The sequence below is a fragment of the Gambusia affinis genome, linkage group LG02 (assembly GCF_019740435.1).
Source record: "Gambusia affinis linkage group LG02, SWU_Gaff_1.0, whole genome shotgun sequence".
Taxonomy (NCBI): domain Eukaryota; kingdom Metazoa; phylum Chordata; class Actinopteri; order Cyprinodontiformes; family Poeciliidae; genus Gambusia; species Gambusia affinis.
Genome location: NC_057869.1, coordinates 5,137,413 through 5,155,324, shown reverse-complemented (window position 1 = coordinate 5,155,324; position 17,912 = coordinate 5,137,413). Strand labels below are relative to the sequence as shown.

Genomic DNA, 17,912 nt, shown 5'->3' with positions numbered 1-17,912 from the left:
GATTTTTTTTTCGCTTGCTGGGCACTCGAGCACCATCACGCGGCAGGAGACTGACGTTGCCGCAGAGCAGCAGGAGACAGAGAAATGGCGGACCTCAGAAAAATCTGTCCTGATTCTTTGCCCTGTCGTGTCAACCACACTCAGAAAACGTCCTTCCAGGGGAAGCTTTTCGTCTTTCTTTGTGTACTTATAGTGGATTCCGGAGGAGCCACGACACATTGGGTCGTCACAGAGGACGGGAAAATTCAACAACAAGTATGCCAGTTAGCTTACTACCTGCTAACGCTTACGTTATGTGCTTAGCCTAAACAGCTAAGTATTTTTTCCCCTATAACTTAGTAATAACGACTTTCTGCATTGCTCTGCATTTGTATTTAGTGGAACTTACTAAAACGTATCAGCTTACTGGGCTTGTTTTATAGAAAGGGTGTAAGTGTTGGTCTAAAAACAAAATGTTTAAGTATCGTAGCTTAATGTGTTTAAGATAACGTCACTGTCAATCGGTTGTGAAAGTCCAGGTCAAGATGATGACTACATCATCGCAAAGCAACATAAGTTCATCTGATAGAAACTGCTAAGAAGCAATTAATCTACGCGAGACACATAGTTTATGTTTTAAGTGACACGCTAATTAATGGGTCTGACAGGACAAGTTAGGAATGCTGGAGTGAGTTCAAGATGTGTACGAGTACAATAATTGTGCTGTTAACCTCATAGAGTAGGTTTGCAGATTTTCTAATTGCTTGTGGATGATACCAAGATCACTCAATTGGACTGAAAAAAGGGTATCTACAAGATTTAAATTTTAAATTCTAGGCTCATTTATCATCTCTTTTCACATTTTAAACTTGTTGGAAATGTAGGTTCTTGTAATAGAAAATTATCTAAATCATTTTTGTAGACATTACCAATTGGTCTTTAACAATTTTTCTTAGCTCTGTGTGTAAGGTTAAAATATATGTCAGGTAATGGACTTGTAACAATCCGTTTATTCAGCTAAATAGTCTGGCATTTCGTTTCCACTGTTAGTATTAGGCACTCTATATTCTGCCTTAGACAAAAAGAGGAATTTTGCCCCTTATATGTCAATTCTGAAATTAGCATATACATTTTTGATGGCTCTTTAGCTTCAAATTAAATTCTACTTATCTTTAGATGAATGAAAAACAGTTTTGGTGGATGAGAGGTTTAGCAATAAACACCACCTATGTTGTTTCAAAGTATGAACTCATAGACAGTAAATTATACTGCAAACCACAATGGCAAATCACACAGTTTTTGTGAATGTGGCAGAAGCATGTTTAATGTACATTAGCTACAGCCAGAGATTAATTCACTGCCTCATTCCAATTCAGGTGGACTCTCCTTTGAATCTAAAACATCCTCATGATGTGGTAATCTTCATGAGACAAGAAACTCGTGTAAACTACCTCAAGACTTTGGAGGTGTGTGGGTTTCTCTTTTAATTTTACTTTAGTCAAAAGGTTGTCAGTTGGATATTTTCATTCCTTTGCATTTCATTTTGGCTTTACTAATTTTAAGACTTGTTTTTGTTTACATTATGTGATCAGAAGCAGTTAGTAGCACAAAAGATTCACATTGAGGAGAATGAAGACCGAGATACAGGTTTGGAGCAGCGGCACTACAAAGAGGATTCAGATTGCATAATGGCTAAGGTGCCACTAGGAGACCTGGATCTGTATGATGGTACTTATGTCTCCTTGGAGAATAAAGACATAAGGTAAGCTTTAGTAAAATGTCAAAACAAGTAATTGTGATTTGACAAGAAATATGACAGTGGAATTTGATTAAGACATAATCAAATAATTCTCCTTTCATTGCAGCCCTGAAGATTATGTTGATTCACGATCTGCTCTGCCTCCAGATCTAGAAAAGCCAGACTGTGCTAAAGTCTTTGAACTACCTTATAGTATCCATGCTTTCCAGCATCTCAGGGTGAGTAATTGTTTATTTTTTTGATTACACTCAGTAGTTTGTAGCATGCGTTTATAATCTGAGCAAAAGTATTTGCGAGATGTGCTACACTCTCCATGTCTTTGTGCACAACAAGTCAGTAAGCTTTCACCTATTTGTCTTTTTCAGTTATATATAATAGTCAAACATTTTGCTGTGTCATTCAAAATCACTGAGGATATGAAAGAACAGACAGTCTGACAAAATTATTAAAATTCACAATGTAGGGTAAAAACATATGTGTAACAATAACAACAATAGTCTTACAGTTTAGTTTTTAAGATTTTACTTCTTATTGATAGGCCTTTCCTTTTTAATAACACAATGTGGGAATAATTTAGTAGTAAGTCACTTTTCTTACATGTTTTGGTAAAGTATTTCATTTAGTTTTCTTTAAACTAAAAATGTAAGTTTGTAACAACATGCATTATTTTATATGGATTTCATTGTTGTGTTATCTTTACATATTTTAGTTTTTGTGTGAGGCGTATTCAATGATTTTTGATGATTGTTTTGCAGACATTTATATTCATAGCCGTCTTTGGCATCACTGTGCATTCAGTGCAGTTCTGATTGGGTTGTCAGCTATTTTCATAGTATTTGTAAGGTGCTGTACACAATTGTCTTGCTTCTTTTTAGATCTGTGCAAACAGAAACAGGACAGATGCAGACAGACATTGCTCTCATTATTTTCTTTTAAAACAGAAGCTAGAGGTTATATTAGAGATACCTGCAGAGAATCATAAATTAAAGGAAATATTTTAAATTTCAGTTTAGTTCCAAAAACAGATTATGAGCAAGGTCCCTAGGGTAATTATTTGTTGTATAATAACTTGAAATAAAGTTTCTTTTTTTGGGGAAAAGTGCTGACTGTACAACATGGCACAATTCTGTATAATCTGAATTTTCATTTGTTTTACCATAGGGGGTACAGGAGAGAGCAAACTTGACCTCCCCACTTCTTTCTAAGGATGATCCCATTTTTAGTTCTTTAACTAAAAAGTTTGGTCGCACTATTGATGAAGTGGGCCACCGCATTCATCAGAGCTTGCTGAAGGTAAACTTTTCCTGAACAACTTTGCTCCTTAAAGTGTATTAAAAACAACAAAACAACAACAATATTTTGCTGCTTTTATAGAATTGGGTCTGTTTTGAAAAAAACTTATCTGAGATATTTTCGAGATTGATATTTGAGTTTATTTTGTGTTCAACTGAAGTTTGCATGTGACAATGTCTGTACCTTTGAAAGAAATATAAACGCAGCACATAGTCTATTTGGATTCTGCCTCTTCATCTGCATGTGAGCTTTAATGGGCATCTGAGATTCATTGTTCAGTGCAGCTTAATGTGCATCACTGCTGTGAGGTAACATTTTATAGAGCTTAAAAATGGTTTTACTTTACGCTTTTTGTTTTTCAGAATTCATCTTCCTGGGTGTTGTATAACATGGCATCCTTTTACTGGCGTATGAAAAATGAACCTCAGAGGGCAGTGGACTGTGTAGTGCGTGCTTTGCATTTCTCTCCAAGGTAATAACTAGTGGGCCAAAAGGCCTTTGCACTACTATATTGTGTACTGTGAGTATGCTCACAGGTGTGTCAATGTGTGTTTTGTTCTTACAGAGAGCACAAGGATATAGCACTGATTAACATGGCCAACATCCTGCACCGGGCCCATTTCTCAGCTGATGCTGCTATTCTTGCCCACGCTGCCCTAGACCTTACCTCAGATCTCTTTACCAGTCATTACACATTGGGCAACATTTACGCTGTAAGTAAAAGTTAAACCTGTCTGCTTCACTGAAAGCTCTTATGTCTACTTCAGAAGGGTGGTCATATGCAAAGGATCTTAAGTCTATACACTTTCTAGCTCTGCTTTTTTGCCTCTGTGTGTTGGGAATGCCTTAAAAAAGACAATATATTCCTAAACTAAGTGCCTAAATGTCTTTTGCCTATAAACATAGGACATTTATTTTTCAGGAATTACTGTTTATAGAAAACAGATTTGTATATTAAATTAAAAACAGATATACCGTAAATATATGTGTGGGTGTGTGCGTGTGTGTGTGTTTGACCTGCGCTGTAGTCATAGTCTTGATTTATACTCTTCTGTTGCTGTTTCACCAGATGCTTGGGGAATACAACCACTCAGTGTTGTGCTACGAGCAGGCACTGCAGGCCCAGCCAGGCTTTGAGCAGGCCCTGAGGAGGAAACATGCTGTGCTCTGTCAGCAAAAGCTGGAGCAGCGCCTAGAAGCTCAACACAGGTAGGTCAATGCTTGTGCGGAGGCTCTTGCAGGTTTTTTGTTCCTTTTTTTCATGCAACCTACATTTCCTACACATAATAAGAGTACAAACTGGGTACATTGCAAAATTAGGCCATAAGCTTCTGCATCATCAGATTGTTTGGTATGTCAGCAAAGCATTTTTGTTATTTGTTATTCCTTTCCAGACCAATATCCATAAGAAAAAATGCTGTCAAAAGTGACAGTGTGCTGAATGTATATTTACTTTCATTGCAAAATCAGTTTGATGTTGATAACAAGTAGAAATACTTAGAGTTGAGAAATGCCTAGATTTGGCAAATTGTCAGTTGTTTGCTCATATTTTCTGATAACTATTCTGTATTTTTCATCTTTGCTTGTGTGGTTGCAGATCCCTGCAGAGGACTCTGAATGAGCTGAAGGAGTACCAGAAGCAACATGACCACTACCTCCGCCAACAGGAGGCACTAGAAAAACACAAGCTGCTGCAAGAGGAGCAGATTCTGCGCAATATTATCCATGAAACCCAAATGGCCAAGGAAGCTCAGCTTGGTGAGAAACAATTCCTATCAGCTAAACTAAGCCATGAAAGAGTTGAGAAAAGCAATATTTAAAAAAACTAAAATATGTGCTTTCACTTTTTAAAGTTCCACATAGTTTCAACACAGTTCTACTGTGTTGGAAATTAATATACAACTTCCAATACTGTCAGACATTGTATATTAGGACAGCAGAGATAAACTGGGACTGCATAAATCTAAAGAATCGTTTAATGTGAAATGTGTGTAAAAATGTTACTCTTGTGAAAAACTTTAATTGCAGCGTTTTTTTACAGCACTTGCCAGCAATTTCAGCAAGACATTTTATTGTCTGTCACACCTTAGTAGTTTAATTATGAAACTACTCTCTTGAAATTGACTCCAACAACAATACATATTTTTTGTTTTGAAACAGAACTATCTATATAATTATAATGTCATTGTTTATTTGCCAAATAAGCTGTAAGACACAAATAATGCCAGAGTGTTGAGCACCATAGGTTTTTTTTTGTTTTTCAGGAAATCATCAGATGTGCCCATTAGGTCAGCAGCAATGCCGTCTGTACTGCCCCTTTGATCTCCCTGTGCGGTATCACCGGGGTGATCTTTTCGAACATGTCCACCATGTCCAAGTGAGTTTTGCGATAGAAAAAAAGTAGAACTTGAAGTGTAAGTCAAAAGTGTACACACAAGCAGGTATTCCTATTCTTTATTGTTATAAGTGTATATTTGTTTTATTTATGGTACTTGTGACTATCATGTAAGCAAATTACCGTACCTAGTAGTAGAGTTTTCATTATGGCAATAACCATAAAAGTGATTGAAGTGAAAAAGCACTCCCTCCCCACTGCAATAAAGACAAGCCAAAAAGTCAAGAATATTTCAGGAACTTTGAACATGATTTGGGTGTGGAGGTGAGAAAGTTTCCACCCCTAATTCTCTCTACGGCAAAGATATGTTTATTACCATTGCATATATTATTACCATTCTTATTAAACCTCCCAGTTCCCATATATGAAGCTACATTCACCTTGCTTTTTACGGAAAATGCAGACCTTGAATGAATGCTTACATGTTAAAAAAAAATCAAAAATTAAATTGTCAAAAGCTATTCAGTCTGATTATTTAAACTACAGCAGTGTTTAATATATTTGATCAAAAACGACATTAATCCAAGATACCTTTTTGATACATTTAACTTGTTATTACTTATTACATTTAACTGAAATAAGAGTAATGTAGTACTTCACTATGAGACCTTAAAGAGATATTTTAGGACAAACGTAACAAGACAGTTAATAAAAAATTGACTAATCAGCTAGCTGAATCTAAAGTTCTTTCTCTGTGTTGGTTTGCAGTTTGGAGAGGCGTTGTCTGTAGCATCCAGTGTGGCACTTGTATCAGAACGCAGCTCCAACCAGACAGCTTCCAGCCCCCAGCTCCGTCCCACTGTGTCTGGTGATCAGGACCCTGCTGTAGCCCTCTGGGGTGGCCATCAGGCGTACACACAGGCAAGAGGAACATTGACACTTTACTTATACTTGTTCTACAGAGACTATTAAAATAAGCAGACCTGATAAATATAAAATTATGCACTTTTTGTGATTTTCTGTTGACAGAAATATCTTCCTTATAGCATTGGTTTGAAAACAAAGACTAATTTTGTAACAGACTGTATTATGTGGTTGTTAAAATTTAGTTTTGGTTTCTGTGACGACGCCTAAGTTTTTTGCATGTGTGTGGTCTTAGTACTAAGCTAAAAACTAAACTGGGTACTTGCAGGTACCTACACTCTCAGTGTCAGAAATTTAAATTTATATCTTAGTACCACATAAGTTGAGTTAAGAATAGTATAAAAATATTCAATAAAAGTGACATGAGAATGGAGCCTTGAGAAACCCCATAAGCAGGATGAAGGCAAAGCAAGGCAACTTTATTTATATAGCACCTTTCAGCCAAAGACAATTCAAAGTGCTTGTACAAAAAAGTTAAAAACAACATACAACAAGAAGATAATAAAAATAAAGTAAATTAAAGATCAAGCAGATTAAAAATGAACAAAATAAACATTACAGTTTTTAATATAGTTTAAAAAACAAACATTTAAGAATAGGAAATGTCAAATGAGAAGGTTTTGAACCTTGTTTTAAATAAACTCAAGTAAAGGGCAGTCTTACAGTGAGCAGGAAGCTTATTCCATAGTGTTGGAGCATAAAAACTAAAAGCTGCTTCACCATGTTTAGTTCTGACTCTCGGAATAGTTAGAAGGTTTGATTCTGATGATCTTAAAGGTCTGAGTGGTATATATGGTTGAAGAAGATCAGAAATGTAGTTTGGGTTTCTATTATGAAGGGCTTTGTAAACCATTAAGAAGATTTTAAATTATATTCTATAAGATAGAATATAATTTATAATCTATTTAAATTCTATTAATATTTATATTAGACAAATATTAAAATTTGTCTAATATTTGACAGATTTTGGCTTGCTGATCTAACCTGTAGGTTTGTTTAATTTTGTAGCCAGAACAGTAAATTTGGTTAGAAGTTTTTTCTGGTCTTTTATTAAAGCTTTTGCTTCTGATGAGGAATGATTGAAAATGTGATTTTGTTTTAGGACACACAGAGGATATTGTGGCCTCAGAGGGCAGACTGTGCCCATCAGTACCCAAGTATACCACCTGCCCATCTGCTACCAACCTACTTCCTTTCACCTGAAGCACAGGGCCTGGGGTTAGTTCACATTATTTGATTAACTTTTGATAAATATTCTTTAAACAAACTTAAATTGACAGTTGGAAAGTTAATCTGTCACCTAAATATTTTTGTATATCTTTCAAATGATTCTAAATGTAATTATGTTTAGGTCCAGATCTGATAGACGCTAATCCAAGTGTGAATTTTCATATTTTCTATGGCTTTCTTTCATAATTTGGATTCAATAAAACCTTATTTGGTGATTTATACGTTTATACATCACCGAGTAAACCTTGTATTAAAACCAAAGTAACTACAGCCTGCTGAGTTTTCTTCACGCATTGTGTGTGGATGCTTTTGCTACTTTGTTTTTGTTTGTTTTCTGTAGAACTTTACTGTGACCTATTATCTTAGCCAGATTTGGTTAGTTGCACAATCTCATCAGCTGTTTTGTTTGCTTGATGCATCTGCAAATTAGACCGTGATTCTGGAAATTATCTTTGCTGTGATTGTTTAAAAATTAAGACCTTGCTAGACCAGTCAGAATTAATTAAGTAGTCACTATGCAAAACTGCCTCTGGGAACTTCTGTTATCAGCTTTTCTTGTTTGAGATACACCAAAGATACTCTGCACTGAGGCAGAGAAATATAACTAACAAGCCCTATTTGTGTGTAAATAGGGATGCACAATATTATTAAATATTTTGAGTAAATATATTTTGCAATATATTCCCATTTTTATTTTTTTTAGTCATCTGTGCTTACATCTAAAGTCTAAAGCATGTTGGGCAATGTCATTTAGGTCTGTTGACATTTCCTAATTGCTCATAGATTGATCTCACATTGGCATGTTTTCTGGTTTGTTGAGAAACTACAGACCAAACGACAACAAAAAATAATAATTGTAGTGCTACATTGGCTGCACTTTGAAAACATTTCATAAAACACAATTGAATTATTTCTTTTCAGCCCAGTGGCAACTCTCCTGTATAGCAGCGCTGGCCCCGTTTCAGTAGACAGTCCACCGGACTGTAGTCCTGTCCCTCAACCATATCCAGCTCTCCTCCCCGCCTCATTAGACTGGCCCCTGGAAGAAAAGGAGCTGCCAGATCCTTTTGCATCTGAGGTATCAGTTTGTTCATTGATTTAATAATATACGGCTGTGTTGGTTTAAATGTTGTGTTGTTTTATTTCTTTTCTCTTTTCAAAATGAACTTAAATTATATATACACATCTTTGTTTACAGATGCTACATTTACGCAGTGGAGGATTTTCACTGGAGCAAGTTGGCGACAGAATAGCACAAGCTATAAAAGAAGTAAACTAATTTTTATTTCTTCACAGCAGCATATTGCATCCAATAATAAAGACAGTCTCAGCACAATATACATAAAAAAATAACAATATAAAACACTTTACTCATCTTTAACATCAAAAATTTAATTTACACAATGTTCAGCCATTGTTCAGACACTTAAGTTTTTGTTTGGTTGATAAAAGACATCTATCACCTCTCCCATGCGCTTACATATTACATTTGCATTTAAATTTATTCTACACTTTACTAAGTCTTCCTGTTAAGAGCTAATTTGTTTGTTTAGGCCACTGTACCCCACTGGCTGGTCAACAATGAGGCAGCTCTATTTTGGCAGGCCAAAGGCAACGGCAGTCGTGCCTTGCAGTGCCTGCGTCAAGTGTTGAATTCTGCTCCGCCTTTGCACCATCACTTGGCCCTTACCAATGCTGCTAACCTGCTGCTGCACTACGGTTTGACCCCCCATGCACAAATGCTGCTGGACCATGTGTTGACACTCAATACATCTGAGGTAAATGAAAGTTGGTTTATAAAGTAATAAGCATTTTAAAACTGCATATTTAAGAAATTTCTTAAAAAGAAAAATGGTTGGAGATTGGTTGGTATCTTCAGAAAATGTGATTGTGAATATGAATAAATAAGGGTTAGACATCCAGGGTGAGTGAGACATGACAAATTTTAGCATTAGATTTAGCAATAGTTATTGGTAAAACCCAACCCTTTTTTATTTGTTCTTTTGTGTCAAACAATCTAGAGTAAGTGTTTACGTAATAAGTACATCTTGTTCTATCTCACAAATTGCAGTTTTTACACTTGCTTAATGTAAGTTAGTTCAAATGCCAAAAAATTGCAATTTTGTGTGGGGTTGTTCTTCCATCAGCTGCACATGCTGCATTCATGTAAACTTGGTGCCCTCAAAGAGCAGTGCATCTTGAAAGTTAATAGAGATGTCACTTTAAACACTGCAATTTGTGAACAAGGATGTTTAGACTGTATACCTTGTTTTATCTATCAGTGTCAGATACACATATCTGTTTAATCTCAGTGTCAAGATTCGCATGTTACACCTGAGGTAAATTCCTCTCTGTCTCGTTTTGTTTTCCTTACTCAGCCTCACGCCCTGCTCAGCTTGGTGAATGTGCATTTGGCCCAGAGCAATGTGACAGGTGCTCTGGCCTTGTTTCGCCACATTCTGGAAGCAACCCTGTCCTCGTCGTCTTCCTTCTCATCCATTGCTGCCTGCGAGCAATGTCGCACCAGCCTGCCTTTACTACGCTGTCTTCAGTTCTACCCTTCGCTTTACAATATTTCCCACCGACAGCCTTGTTCACGTAAGTAACCTAAACAGAGTAAGGAAATTTTTTCCTCAAAATATGTAAAAAAAAAAAATTTCACTGGTGGGATACAGTAAAAATAATGAATCATATTTTAATAAAACAAAAGTATTTTTATCCGTACGCAAAGGTTTACATTTAAATAGATTTTGGTTGATGACTAGGAGATGACTCGCCGCAAGTGAACAAGCAGCTTTAAATTTTTCTCTTTTAAATCACACAACGGTGAGAATAAAATGTATTTTTTTAAATATAGGGCTTTCAGTTAAAGCATTTAATTTTGCACTTACAGCCACTGCATTTTATTAGAAATGCAACTTAAAAAATCTGAATCCTTTTCTTAACATGTCTCTCTACCCAGTCTGAATGCAGCATAATTACCCAAACTGCATAAATAAAAGTGTTTGGATGGTTCTGTAATAATATTTCTCTATGAAGTTTGTTCTCAAAAATGCTCTTCAACTTACATTTGTGTTACCTATTGCAGTTTTATCATGCAAAACCGCCATCAGTCAAACACACCAGAGTGGAGGTGTTCTATTCTCATAGGTCACAGATCACTCTATGCTGCATTAATTTGCACTTGGACATATATTCTAATTTAAACACATTTTCAGATGTTATTTGTTTTAACAATGTACACCTCAACAAAATGAGTTAAATTTTTTTCTCTAATTAAATAATCAAAATCAAAGAATTAAGCCCTGTCTTATTTTTTAGAACAGAATAAGTTGCTCTTGTTCTTGATAAACACTTTTTACTTGTACCACAAGGTGGCATCATTAGCCACCAAGTGGATTGCTAACTGCCACTGTTTTTTTCATTGCATCTGCAACTGGTACTACACTGTCGGTTGTAATGTATCAACTATATGTATATATATATCTATATAGATATAGATAGATAGATTTTAACTAACATTTAAATAATACATTTGCATTGCAGAATACGTTGGTGACAATAAACTTTTGAACTCAGAGAAAAAAGATTAATTGGGAAATTTACCAGATTTTAAAAAATCTAAATCAGCTTTCTGCTGAAGAGAGGAAGTAAAAGGAGTCTGTGTGATATGTGCTTTCATGTTGTCCACTCTGAGGACCTTTAGAGTTGCTATAAAAAATGCTGTGATGTATGATGTGTTCTTTATTTGAACAGAAACCATGCGTTTTCTTTTTTCAGTGCAGCTGAGGAGAAAAGTGCTTTGAAGTGGAGAAATTCTGCTCTTCAATAATTTAAGCAGCTGAAAATAGCTAATGGTAGCTTTAGATAAGACTATATTTTACTCTCTAAAGCTAAATATTGTTGCGATAAAACATAAAACATACTTGAGTTCAAACAAGTTCTAACACAACACTTCTGTTTTATTAGTAAAGATTACAGAAGTAGCTCCTTGGTGCTTGAACGGAAATGTGTCTGTTTATGTTTGTTCAATTCTTTAAAATTCAGGAATCTCTTATTCAACAGTTCAACTTCTAAAATGTATACAAATGGAGTTTGTTTTCAAATGCCTTATGAAGCCATGAAGGAAGTTGAATAAAAGTTTCTATGCTGTAAATAAAACTAGGGAACTGTAGCTCAAATAAAAAGTGAAAGTCAACAGAGTACAGGAGATCAAAAAGCTACAAAAGGAACCATAGTTTGTGTTTCTCAAAATACAAAATATATTCTGGTGTGAAATTTGCTGGATTCTTTGTATGTGTAAAATCTGTCATGCTGTGTCTTCCTGAGCTTTTGTGCAAATGACTTTGTCTTACACAGTAGCTGAAGCAAAATGATGATTCTGCAGATTATCATATAATCAGAACTTTATCTGCAAATAACAAAAACATGTCAGTTTCTATTCATATGTTTTAAAAACCACTAATGTGGATATAATGAAAGTAGTAATGCTTCGAATACTAATTGAAGTTTTTTTGGTGATCCAGAAGATGGAACGTGCATGACTGAGGAAGACTTTGGCATACAGCTGGAGGAATGGGAGGACAGTGAAGAAAAGCAGGACTCAACTGCCAGTTCTGCCATTGAAGACATGTTGCTCTTTGAGAGTAAGATCAGAACCTTATTTGATTTGTTATTAAAACTAACAAACAGTTAGGAAAACTTGTTAACCCACAATTAAAATTAAAGTTAGTTTTAACACTCAGTGCTTTGCAAGAGTATTTCAAGCTTTTTCCTCCACATTGTGATACATTACAACCGTTAGTATAATCCCATTCCTGTCAATTCAATTCAGCTTGATATTACAGTACAACCCAATTTTACTTCAGTGTTGATAAGTATTTAAGAAGAAGAAACAAACATATGACATTATGTTTTACACAATAAATAAACAGGTTATGCTTTACTAATTCCCAGAACTGAAACTGTTTTGTTTAGTTTAGCTCATAATGATGCTTTTGAAGATTGCTTCATGAACAAAAAAACCTGCAGATGACGATTTGATCCTGATTAGTTTTTTTTTTGTTTGTTTGTTTTCAACACTTTTCTTCTTTTTTCCAATCATTCAGATGTAATCCTAGACAGTAATGGCTCAGGTGAGGCGACAACACAGCAGCAGGCTTCTCCCTCCTCCACAGGAACTGCCAAAATGTCGTCATCCTTTGGAGACGGAGGAGTGGAAAAAGAGGAGGAATGGCAGCTGAAGGAGGACCTGATGGGAGCATTTGAGGGAGCGCTGGATGTGGGAGGGAAACGCGGAGACCTGCAAGGCATCAGAGTGCTGAAGAATGACCGCGTCATGGGGGCCCGAGCAGGAAGTGGACCGTGTTTTGGAAACTGTGAGGATGATGATGGAGCTGAGTGGGTAAGAGTGAAAACTGAGCTTTTGTTCTGAATTATAAAAAATAATTTGGAGAATGTGACTGAAGTTATTAAGTAGGTTAGCTTGAATGTGTGTTTTTGTTGCGTGTTTTTAGATCACCTTCCAAGTAAAACGGGTCCGTAAATCAAAGGCAGATGGGTCAGAAAGTGTCTCCATGATTGATGACAGTCAAAACGAGGAGTCGATACCTGGAGGGAGCTCTGTACTGGAAATCAGTGGTCCAACTATTCCATCTCCTGGTCCTTCAGGTAGCAAAAACACTTGCGTTTTATATCCCTACTAAGGCAAAAACATGGGGGAAAATGGTATTTGATAAGGATCTTCTTATGCTTTTTGATCAGGTCGCTGGAGAGACTATACAAGTCTTGGTTGGCCTGGACCAGAGGAGTGCCAGCGCACACGGAGGGTTGACCTCACTACTGTAGCTAGTACTTGGTTGGCTGTTTCTGCCAAGAATATTGAGTAAGTCTGTCAACATAATAAATCCATCCAAAATCACAGTAGTTGGAATATATTTTCCTATGTTCTTATTTAGGCATATTGCGAATTTTCTGTAGTAGTCACTTTAGGGAGAAATATAGAAAAAGTCAGTCGTAGTTTTTATTCCTGGGAAAGAAAGCAGCAAAATAGCATGATGTCTGTTTGTTGTGTTAAATTAGAAGCATGTAAAACTGGTGTTTAATATCTCATTTTGTGTCTCATCACCACTTTTATGTAGCATCACAGAGCACATAGACTTTGCCACCCCACTCCAAGAGCCTGCAGCTGAACCTTTATGCAATGCCAACCTACCTGCCAGTATGCACACCCTTGACCACCTGGCAGGTGTAGCCAACCGTGCTTCCATCCACTACACAGGGGAAGCCCAGCTGCGAGAGGTGCAGAGGCTGAGGCCAAGGATTACACAAACTAATGAACAAAACAATTCAAGCTGTATGTGTGAGAATGAAATGAAGGCAGTGTTTCAGTTAATATTAAAGCAAAACCGAATCACTCTGACTAAAGTGGTTAGAAATGTTACTATTCTTATTTAAAAGCATTTTGTTTCACACGTCCAGTTTGATAAATTACAGATTATGTAATTAATCAAATACCCAAGTATCAGATTATATTTTAACTCTCACTGGGACCTTTTTTTGTCACTTCTGAAGGTTCTGCAGAACCTTGGGAAAGATAAGTTTCCTCCCCAGTCATTTGAGCAAGTGGGAACTCGCATTGCTAAAGTCTTGGAGAAGGTAAGTCCATTGAGGTGATCCAGGAGAATTTAGGAGTAATATTTACTTATTACTGGTAATTTGGTTTTTTTCTGATATGTATATGTATGTATATATATATATATATATATATATATATATATATATATATATATATGTATATATTTATATATATATATATATATATAAATGTCCTTGTTTTATTTTACAATTCCAAACATAAAACATGCAAGTTTTCTTTTCTGATTGAGTTGTGTTAGGAAGCAGAAACATGTACAAGTCTGCAACAATTGAACAGGTAACTAAAATGGTATTAACGTTTCAAACTCAATTAATTTTGATTTTTTTTTTTTTCTCCAATCAGAATCAGACATCTTGGGTGTTATCCAGCATGGCTGCACTTTACTGGAGAGTGAAAGGTCAAGGCAAGAGAGCCATCGACTGCCTGCGGCAAGCCCTTAACAATGCCCCTCATCACATGAAGGCAAGATAGACACAATTATTTAGTCTACTTATAGCAAGTAACAAATCCACAAATAAAAGATATGTATTGTGTTTTTTCTACTCTTGAATTATGGAACAGGATGTACCACTTATCAGCTTGGCCAACATCTTTCAAAACGCTAGGCTATGGGAGGATGCCCTCACAGTTGCTCGCATGGCTGTTGAGATTGCACCGCACTTTGTTGTGAACCACTTTACCCTTGCCAATGTCTATATTGCAATGGTAACAACGCTAAATCAAATAATTGTTTGTTCTGATGTATTTTTTTCTGGTCTTGTACTGTAACAGCATCTTAAATCTTTTATTTCTTCTCTATAACAGGAGGAGTTTGAGAAAGCAATGCACTGGTATGAATCCACTTTGAAACTGCAGCCAGAGTTCGCCCCTGCCAAAGATCGACTGAGAACCATTCAGTGTTATCTGCTCACCAAGAGGGAGCGTCGCCAGCCCTAAATCACTCAATCTGACCTACCCAGTGACCATAAACACATCAGACACATGCACACATTCAGACATTCTCTACCACAGAACTATTTGAATAAAATGAAAATATAGGGAAGTTGAAAGTCAACAGTCCTAATTTTGTGTATTCCAGGCCCCTTTTCTTCATTGGTGGTCAAACACGGTTCTGTTAATTAGGTTGGAATGTAGATAATTTAGCCCCACAACTGCAAGACTTTTGCTATTTAACAATCAAAACCTTGTGATGCTCATATCATGTTTTTTTTCTGTTTGCTTAACTTTAAAAATATGTGGGGTTCAAAGTAAGTTATACATTTAAGGTCCGGCTAATTCTGATGTAACTTTTAATTCATACTGGGCCAACTAGAACACTTTATCATTATTCTTCTTGAAGACATTGAAAAATAAAAAATAACGTTTTGCTCCTCTGTTTTCAAAAATAATGACATATAATCTCCCAAAGTTGGTGCCAGTTTTAAATTCTAAATGAAAAGACTGTATTACAGTATTTTGCAATAAATATTTTGCTGAGATGGTAGGGGAATGTGCTTCTCAACTCAGAAGTTAAACGAGTTTTAATTGAGCGATTATGCCCTTTCTGCTTCTTTCAATGAATGGGAATTCTCGGTTTATGCACTTTTTTTTTTATCATTCCTATTTATATGGGACCCACAAACTGATTTTGCTACAAGCTAATTTAAATATGAAAGCGTGAAAATAACATGCTGTTTCATTTGCTTCTCAACATGTGGAAATTACATGGCAAAAAAGAATTTATCATTGACAGTCTATTAAAAACAAATCTGTATTAAATGTACAGTTTTAAAGGCAGCTTGTGGATTTCCTTTTATTTCTTGGTGTGACGTATGCATGTCCTTAGGATGTGAAAACCTTGGATGTATTCTTCCTAGTTTAGCATAAACTATAAACATTTGTTCTGCTCCTATGTAAAAATTCCTGGTTTAAACTCTCATACAAAACAAGTCACTGGCCTAATGGTGGCACTGCTGGACTTTTTCTAGCCAGACATCATTTGTCAGCTCCTACATCATCTCCCTCTCAGTATGACGACACCACTTTCATTTTATTCCATTTTAACACTTAATCTTTTAGATACTGTTGCAATATGTCTTCAGAGGACAAGGACAAAATTACTTTGCATTATATAATATATGTTATATAAACAGACTTGAGTGAAGCACTTTTTTAGGGCATACAGAATTAGATTTTCATTCTTCCAATAAATATATATATTCAGAAAGGGAGACCATTAAAACTATCAACCAGGAAATTCATCAGATCCTGGTTGAGTAAAGCCTACTTCTTCAAGGTTACTAAGATTATTAGTAATTTTTTTTACAGATTTCTTTTCCTGAAGCATATAGGTTTTTTGTATTATTTGATGAGGTAAGTCATCTTTTATGCTTTTATTTTCCTTAAGTTGTAGAAGTATTTTAAAGTAGTCGGTTATGATTACAGATTTTAATGGATGGAATAAATAATACATTTCAGGTTCTGAACTATTTGTTATAAAGTTCTTTTGTTGGAAAACATGTAGAAAGTAGCTATGAAGCTATACAGTCTAAATGAAAATGAATTCTGTAGATAGAATGTGTTGCTCTAAATAATTTGGACCTTTGTCTAAAAAATGTCTACAAAATATTGAAGTCTGCAGTTGCTAAAGAAAAATGTGCCCGAACTACATGGTTGTTGATTCAAGGAAAAGAGATAAATGATTTTCAATTTGAAAAGAAATTGAACCCCTTTTTATTATGATGCTCTTAAATGAATTCAGTACAACTTTTTGTCCTGTTACCAAAGTAAAAACTGTCCCCCAACATGTAACTTAGTCATATAATGTTATATCATAAATACAAGCTTTTAAGATCTCAGAGGTTTCTTAAAGAAGTAAGATCTGCAGAGATCTACTGCCCAGTTGTAGTTTGTGTCATAAATGAGATGTCATTAAGAAAAATTGTGTATATAAAGACAAGTGACCAATGCTTTTGACAATTTACATTCCAACAAATGCACCAAATGCTAACATAGATGCTGACTGGCAAACTCTGTTTTTATAGTGATGTTCTCTGGCTCTACTTTTCCCCCATCTTCTTTTGTGTTGTTGTTTATTAGTTGCCATAATAGTGCAAAAGATGCATTATTTTTTTTTTTTCCTACATGGTGGCAGTGATGATCTATCTTGCAAAAAATGGTTTCCAGAATGAGTTCTTTTCATATTTAAACAAGCTTTTCTGTTAAGTTCTATTGTCACTCAACTTGTCCTTATTTGCTGCTAACCAGACTCACATTTTGGAGCTGGCTTTACTTCCAACATAAACTATTTAAATTTCTGTACTGCATTTCCAGCATTCTTTAAATATGCTAAAGATCTTTTTTGTCACATTACTTATATAATAATATTATAGTGAAGTATGAAAAAGGTTATCTTGGAATCAGACAATATTTCACTTGTATATATTTAGACAAATACAAAGCTGAGATATTAATTATCCCCTGGCTATTTAGAGCTATGCATTTGAATGTGCTGCTGCCTCCGCAACATGGAGCTTCATGAACTAAGGATGGAACACTGTGTTCATTCACATAAGAAGGAACAGCCACATAGTATTCATGTGAAAAGACACTTTTTTTCCTGCTGGCTTTTTTTCCCCCTGAAAATACTCTTTCTAAAAATGGCTTCAGCACAAAACAAGCTGCTATTTTTAGAATCCTGTGAAGTAACAAGATGGTTGCAGAGGAGCTGAAGTGTATGCACGGAATCCTATAAA

At 35.6% G+C, this 17,912-nt stretch overlaps 1 protein-coding gene across 3 annotated transcripts; it reads left to right on the top strand.

Annotated features, from left to right (window-relative positions):
- The first annotated feature begins 32 nt into the window (after nucleotides 1-32).
- On the top strand, nucleotides 33-15,954 carry ttc17 (tetratricopeptide repeat domain 17). 3 transcript variants are annotated; one of them, XM_044141793.1, is made up of 25 exons: nucleotides 33-255; nucleotides 1,356-1,445; nucleotides 1,575-1,741; nucleotides 1,845-1,956; nucleotides 2,900-3,031; nucleotides 3,394-3,503; nucleotides 3,597-3,744; nucleotides 4,101-4,240; nucleotides 4,629-4,789; nucleotides 5,296-5,408; nucleotides 6,135-6,287; nucleotides 7,393-7,508; nucleotides 8,442-8,598; nucleotides 8,719-8,790; nucleotides 9,074-9,298; nucleotides 9,899-10,118; nucleotides 12,047-12,166; nucleotides 12,629-12,924; nucleotides 13,037-13,190; nucleotides 13,284-13,404; nucleotides 13,661-13,820; nucleotides 14,094-14,177; nucleotides 14,521-14,640; nucleotides 14,740-14,883; nucleotides 14,983-15,954. In XM_044141793.1, exons 1-25 carry the CDS (start codon nucleotides 85-87, stop codon nucleotides 15,112-15,114), a joined length of 3,618 nt encoding a protein of 1,205 aa, XP_043997728.1. In that variant the 5' UTR covers nucleotides 33-84; the 3' UTR covers nucleotides 15,115-15,954. The 3 variants fall into 3 exon arrangements, with proteins under 3 accessions (XP_043997728.1, XP_043997737.1, XP_043997725.1); XM_044141802.1 differs by having other exon boundaries at nucleotides 1,572-1,741; nucleotides 12,050-12,166; XM_044141790.1 differs by having other exon boundaries at nucleotides 1,572-1,741.
- Nucleotides 15,955-17,912: the final 1,958 nt, after the last annotated feature.

Excerpts from the sequence above, each read along its gene's own strand:
- ttc17 (XM_044141790.1), top strand. The coding sequence starts at position 85 with ATGGCGGACCTCAGAAAAATCTGTCCTGATTCTTTGCCCTGTCGTGTC. Across the intron at positions 3,032-3,393 it reads TTCATCAGAGCTTGCTGAAG|AATTCATCTTCCTGGGTGTT; the intron begins GTAAACTTTTCC and ends TTTGTTTTTCAG. Across the intron at positions 9,299-9,898 it reads TGACACTCAATACATCTGAG|CCTCACGCCCTGCTCAGCTT; the intron begins GTAAATGAAAGT and ends TTCCTTACTCAG.